The sequence below is a fragment of the Eschscholzia californica genome, unplaced genomic scaffold (genome assembly GCF_041429995.1).
Source record: "Eschscholzia californica isolate CP2 unplaced genomic scaffold, dmEscCali1.0.p SCAF_4, whole genome shotgun sequence".
NCBI lineage: Eukaryota > Viridiplantae > Streptophyta > Magnoliopsida > Ranunculales > Papaveraceae > Eschscholzia > Eschscholzia californica.
In genome coordinates this window covers 28,852,794-28,859,186 of record NW_028238461.1, presented here as the reverse complement: position 1 = coordinate 28,859,186, position 6,393 = coordinate 28,852,794, and the positions used below count along the sequence as shown (strand labels likewise).

The window sequence follows — 6,393 nt, the reverse complement described above, 5'->3', positions numbered from 1 at the left end:
CCTTCAAGAGAAACAAATAGACTACAAACATAAAGAATTAGAGGTGGAAGCAAAAAAATTAGACGTGCAACTAGATAACAACAAGGTTCAACGGATTCAAATGGGGATAGACTTGGTTGGCAAAGATACTTCAAAAATGGATCCCGAACAACTTGTTATTCATAATTAGAAAAAGGAAAATCTATGAATTTTAGTTGTTTTGATTATGTATGAATTTTAGTTGTTTTGATTATGTATGAATTTTAGTTGTTTTGATTATGTATGAATTTTAGTTGTTTTTTTTTCTTCTTTGCTTGAAAAAAACAAAAATTTTATGTATTTTTTTAAATAGAACTTCATTGATTGAAAACCAAATACATAATAACTCCCTACAAACACATAATCGAAATACATAATAACTCCTTACAAACACATAATCGAAATATATAATAACTCCCTACAAACACATAATCGAAATACATAAAAACAAGTAAAATAACGGAAATAGTTCCGTTTAGTCGTTGCGATCTTTAGTATTCCACAAGTGTTGTACAAGATCTGCCCCTAATCGTGTATGCAAATCTTTGCTTGTAACTCGACCAAGACGATTGAACATTTCTTCATTTCCCCCAACAACCACTTCTTCTGGAATTCTTCCATCAAAATCATTAGTCGCATTAGGTCCTTCATCTTCGATTATCATGTTATGCAATATAATACATGCCTTCATGATATCACCTAGTGTTTCTACATCCCAAAGACGTGGCGGTTCTCGGATGATAGCAAAATGAGCTTGCAATACACCAAAGGCTCGTTCAACATCTTTTCTTACCGATTTTTGACGTCTCGTAAAATATTGTTCTTGCGGAGTTAACGGATTTTGTATGCTTTTAACAAAACAACCCCATTGTGGATATATCCCATCAGCGAGATAATAACCCGTATCATGATGATTACCATTAATCTCAAAATTAACAGTTGGAGCCTTACCTGTGGCAATTGCATCGAACACCAGAGAACGCTCCAACACATTGATGTCATTCAATGATCCAGGCAACCCAAAAAATGCATGCCAAATCCAAAGATCCGACGATACAACAGCTTCTAGTATGACTGTTGGATTATGGCAATGGCCAGTATACTGTCCGTACCATGAGGTCGGACAATTTTTCCACGCCCAATGCATACAATCTATACTACCGAGCATTCCAGGAAACCTTTGTTTTTCACCAAGTGTTAAAAGCCTACAAATATCAGATTCATTAGGAGACCTTAAGTAACGAGGGCCGAACACATTGACGATCGTTGATACAAATTCTCGTAGTGAATCGATTATAGTCGTCTTTCCAAGTCGAAGGTATTCGTCAATTGCATCTGCTGGTGTCGCATAAGCAAGCATTCTCAAAGCCGCAGTTATCTTTTGATGTGGCGATAAACCCATTCTGCCGAAGGCGTCTGGCTCTTGTGCGAAATAGTGATTATGAGCAACCAACGTTTTGAGGATATGAAGAAATAAATCACGACTCATGCGATATCGATTTCGGAATGTAGCAGCATCATAAAGTGGATTCTCAACAAAATAGTCACGCATCAGTCGTTCATGACCCTCTTTTCTGTTACGATTTATCGTACGATGACCCGGAATATAACCAACATGACGGGAACGTGGTCGTTGATCCCTTCCTGTAACTCTTCTAGATACAATCCAAATAAAAACTCATCATCGTCCCTATCTTCTAACTCTTGTTGAATGATCAAATTTGATAACTCATAACTATCATCTATTGAAGGGAGAGAGAAGATGGAAAGAATGTAGAAAGAAAATGTAGAGAATATAGAAACAAGATGTAGAAAACTTAATGGACAAGTGGTTGTATTTATAGGTGAACAAAAAGTAAAAAAATTTCGAAATTCAAATTCCCCCCAAAATTGTTGTAAAATTTGAAATTCAAATTCTCCCCTAAATTTTGGTAAAATTTGAAATTCAAATTTCCCCCAATTTTGGTAAAATTTGAAATTTCAAATATTAGAGCCAAAATTTAATGGGTGAAAATTAAAACACAAACCTCACACACGTACACCACACATGTACAAAATTTAGATTTGGGAGCCCAACGTTGGAGTTGCTCTAAGCCCCGGCGCTCCCAAAATTCAGGGGCTCCCAAAATTGGGAGCCTGATCCCCACATTGGAGTTGCCCTAAGTCCATAACAATACTATTGCTAAAACGAAGCCGAGACGCACCATGAAAGCCTCTAGAGAGAGAAAATCGAACAATGAAATCTAAAGTGAGAGCTACTGTCTTAGACAATAGATATTTTATAGATCGAAGTGAGAACATTATTGTTTTGAAAATCAATAATGTTGTTGGAGAGATTAATGAAGAAAGAAAAAGAAACAGAAGAGAAGATCGATTAGTGGAGCAGAAGATTTGGGGCTTTTTCCCACTTTAGGGTTAATAGATCAAATTTGAACCGTCAGATTAAAATATGAAGGGATCGATCCGAAATCCATCTTAAATGATGGACCGATTTTTAATTTCTGAAGAAGAGGAAACGGTGATGCGCCACCAGGGCGAGAATGACGACGTGGCAGAGCCACATGGTCATTCTGCCTGGGTTCTGTCCGGGAATTCTTGTTCCCTAAAACCCTAAATAGAAGCCCTAGATTTTCTTTCACATAAATCCTAGATTTCCTTTCTTCCCCAAATTCCATAAAACCAAGGTTACGTGGAATACCTAAATCACCACTACCACTAACAAGATATTACAAAACCACCTTGACTGGCTGTGCAGAATACCTAAAAAAACTCCAAACACTAAGATGTTAAAAAACTTACTTCTGGTTGCAGCGGGTGGGGGGGGGGGTGGTCCCCAAGTAGCTACACCCTTGGATCCAACATCAAGTCAGAGTTAAGAAGAAGCCAGACTTAAGAATTGACTTCGAAAACAATAAGACAGTTTAATTGGCCACTAACAATAAGACGTCGGTTCAAACCAAAATTCAATGGTAAGAAAAATAGTAGGAAAAAAGAAAAACTAGATAGACTTTGGGCATAAATCTTTTGTGGTTTGTTGTGATTTGTGGTGTCGATGGTTCTGATCCACTCAACTACAGATCACGACAAGCAAAATAAGATTTATATCCAAAATCAAATTCTTGATGAATCACGGGTGCATCAAGATTTAATATACCTTTTTTTTTTTGTTGAAATAGAATTTAACATACCTAGTATTACTCTAATGTTAATCACTTCCTCTCCTCTTTCTTTCAAAAAGTAAATAATTCAAAGAGAGACAAAACAAACGAATGATATGTATGAAAGAGATGAAATCCTCCCTTGTAATAATTCATAAACTATGCTTCTAACAAGCTTTGTCAATTTATCTCAGAAACAGAATAATAATCTCCATAATCCAAATCAAATCAACAAAAAAGAAACAAATTGAAACAATGAGGAAATCAAAATTAAGGATAATATAATACTAATAATTTCTCCTTCAGAAAAGAACACTAAATACACCGAACCCAATAACAATGCTTCCAATCAAATTCTTGATGCACCCCATCATCCTCTCTGCTCCACTCTGTAACATCAAAAGAAATAGTACTTATGGTATATTAAAAGTTAGGCCAACATTTGTATACATCAAGAGAATGTCTTCAAAAACCTCAAGTGTATTGGTTTAAAAAAAGAACAACAAAAACTAGCAAAAATTTATTTGGAAGGCTGATATTCGTGCTTCCCATGTTTCTGATTCACTCAACAATGAATCACGACATTATCTTCTCTAGCATGACTCATTGGCCCGACTATTTTTGCATATATGGGATCATTTTGTGTCGGGCCAATAAAATTTTCTATTGTAAACGTATATGGAATGAGGCTCTAGAGGTTTGTGTAAACTCGGTTTTATTTCAACAAAAATAAATAAATTAATATTTTCTGTAGTAATTGTTTTTGGGTTTTGGGCTTGTTGGCCTTTAGCTGTGGAGGATTTTAAAGCATTTAATCGATTAAAAATTGTAAAAATTTGGAGTTGCGTTCTGTTCTGTTTGGCCACTTCTGGAAACTTGGGAATCCAATTCTTTGTTGTTGGATCTGGATCTAATTTAATAGTAACCGTATGATTATTTTCTTTGTTAAATCAGATCCAGATCTAAGGGTTAATTGTGGAAATGAAGTTTAGGTTTACGAAAATGTAGCCGGAAAGAATGGAGCAGCACGCACTAAGAAGATAGAGATAGAAACAGCAAAACATTTTCAGATCTCATCCTCAAATTTCAGATCGGGAAGTGCAAGTTAGAGAGAAGTATAGAGAGAAAATAGAAAAGATTGTGGCCGTACCTTGTCGTCAGAAGAAGGTCCAGGGGAAAGAGAATCCTGAGAAGGCCCAGGTGCTTCACCTGGTGGAGCAGGAGGACTATCAGGAATAGGTGATGGTGAAGGGGCTTTTCCTTTCTTTGATTTCTTTTTCTTGCTTGGAGCTGGTGCTGGAACTTCAGCTGGTGGAGATGTAGGAGCTGGAACTGGTGGTGGCAATGTAGGTGGAGGAGATGGTGGTGAACTTACTGGAACTGGTGCTGGTGGTGGTGTAGCTGGTGGTGGCGTAGCTGGTGGTGGTGTAGCTGGCGGTGGCGTAGCTGGTGGTGGTGTAGCTGGCGGTGGTGTAGCTGGCGGTGGTGTAGCAACCGGAGCAACTGCTGGTGGAGATGAAACGATTGTCGGTGGTGTAGCTATCGGAGCTGGAGTTGTAGGTTTTGTCGGTGCAGCTGCTGTAACTGGTGGTGAAGCGGTTGGAGTAGTAGGAGTAAGTGGGGTTGGAGTACCTGTCGGTGCGGCCGATGGAGCTTGACCACCGACACCAGCAACAGCAATACAAACTAAAACTAGAGAGAAAATAGTTCTCCGATCCATTTTCTCTCTCTCTACTCTTTCACTCTTAATTAATGATGAAATGTGATCTATGTCAGTTGAAGGGAGGAAATAAGTAAATGAGGTTTGATGAAGAGAGTGTTGAAGAGTGGTAGAGCAATAAATAGGCGTTGAGCGTACTCTCTCTCTCTAGTGGTTTGAGACGGAGAGAGGAAGGAAGGTTGATGAGGGTCCACCGAATGACGGGACACAGTAACAACCAAAATAACATTAGCTATGTGGCGCCTAAACACAGACTGTCAGTGGGTCCTATGCTCTCTATTTTCTTTCTCTCTTGATTTATTTTAACAACTCAATTATGGGCGATTAATCTAGGGTGGGGATCGTTGGGTAAAATGGGACCACAGGTTTTGACATCAACCAATAAGATTCATGCACGTGAAAAGTAATAATGGTGTCGTAAATTGGGAGCCAAGCAACGCAGGATGTGGTTTGGTCATTGTTGGATTTGATAGAATCCGATTTAGGCTTGTGGTTCTGGTTTTGGGCGTATCACCCCCAATCGTGCAACGAATTTTCCTCTGTGATGTAGTCTTCCTACCCTTGTTATATTTTCATGAAATATACACGAACCAGGGTATAACCTGTGCCTGTCGAGTACGGACAATTTTATCAAACGCGTCACGTGAGGTAATCTATAAGTGCTCCACATTGTTATAGGCGCTCCTCATAGGCTAAAGTTTTAAGAGATCTATATGTAAATGGAGCGCCTACAACAATAATATCTTCCTAAAGAAAAATGAGATCTTTGAAAAGATGTTTTTCTTATAATCTTAACCCTTGGTTGATTTTTAATCAAATCTGAACCCTCAAATTTTGATAGAGTAAATCCCAACCATTAGAGACAACACACGTGAGAGCAAATCTTAGCCATTGAGAGGAGGGGGAAAGATACCCTCCTCCCTTATTATATAGATATAATAAGAAATAATATTTTCTCAAAAAAAAAAAAAGGAAATTATACATTATATATTCCTTTTCATGAAAGTAGGTTTTGATCTAAAGACCCGTATAAATCTTAAAGACCATCTTTTATAGTCTAACAACACAAAATCACTAAGGGTTTGTTTGTTATGTGAGAAAATAGTGTTCGAAAATTAATTTTGATAGAAAAGGCTTGATAATTTTTCCCACCAAAAAAAGGCTGGAAAACGAACTTCTCACCCATTAAAATTGCGCTATCTCTTTTTGACTTTTTCTCTGTAAACTCCCTCTTTCATCTCCTATCCATTTCTTCCTCTCTCTAACCTCCTTCAAATTTAGCAAGTTAATTGAATCTAGTGCTCATAAACCAAAGGTAAAACTCTTTACTAACCCTAGAAATTTAGTCAAATTAAGGGTGTTGTTTGTGGATATCATGAATTTTGGATTGACTTGCATAGTTTTAGCACATAAAGTGAAGCTTGGTTCTTTCATTTCAGATGAGTTCTGCTAATGTCAAAATTTATCACCTTTGTATGAGCCAGAATAAAAGAGACT

At 37.5% G+C, this 6,393-nt stretch overlaps 1 protein-coding gene across 1 annotated transcript; it reads right to left on the bottom strand.

The window, feature by feature from the left end:
* Nucleotides 1-3,293: 3,293 nt before the first annotated feature.
* On the bottom strand, nt 3,294-5,218 carry LOC147544019 (uncharacterized). Its single transcript, XM_086633953.1, has 2 exons — nt 4,327-5,218; nt 3,294-3,565 (listed from the first exon to the last, which is right to left on the bottom strand). The coding sequence occupies exons 1-2, from the start codon at nt 4,894-4,896 to the stop codon at nt 3,479-3,481; spliced, it is 657 nt and encodes a 218-aa protein (XP_086490079.1). The 5' UTR covers nt 4,897-5,218; the 3' UTR covers nt 3,294-3,478.
* Nucleotides 5,219-6,393: the final 1,175 nt, after the last annotated feature.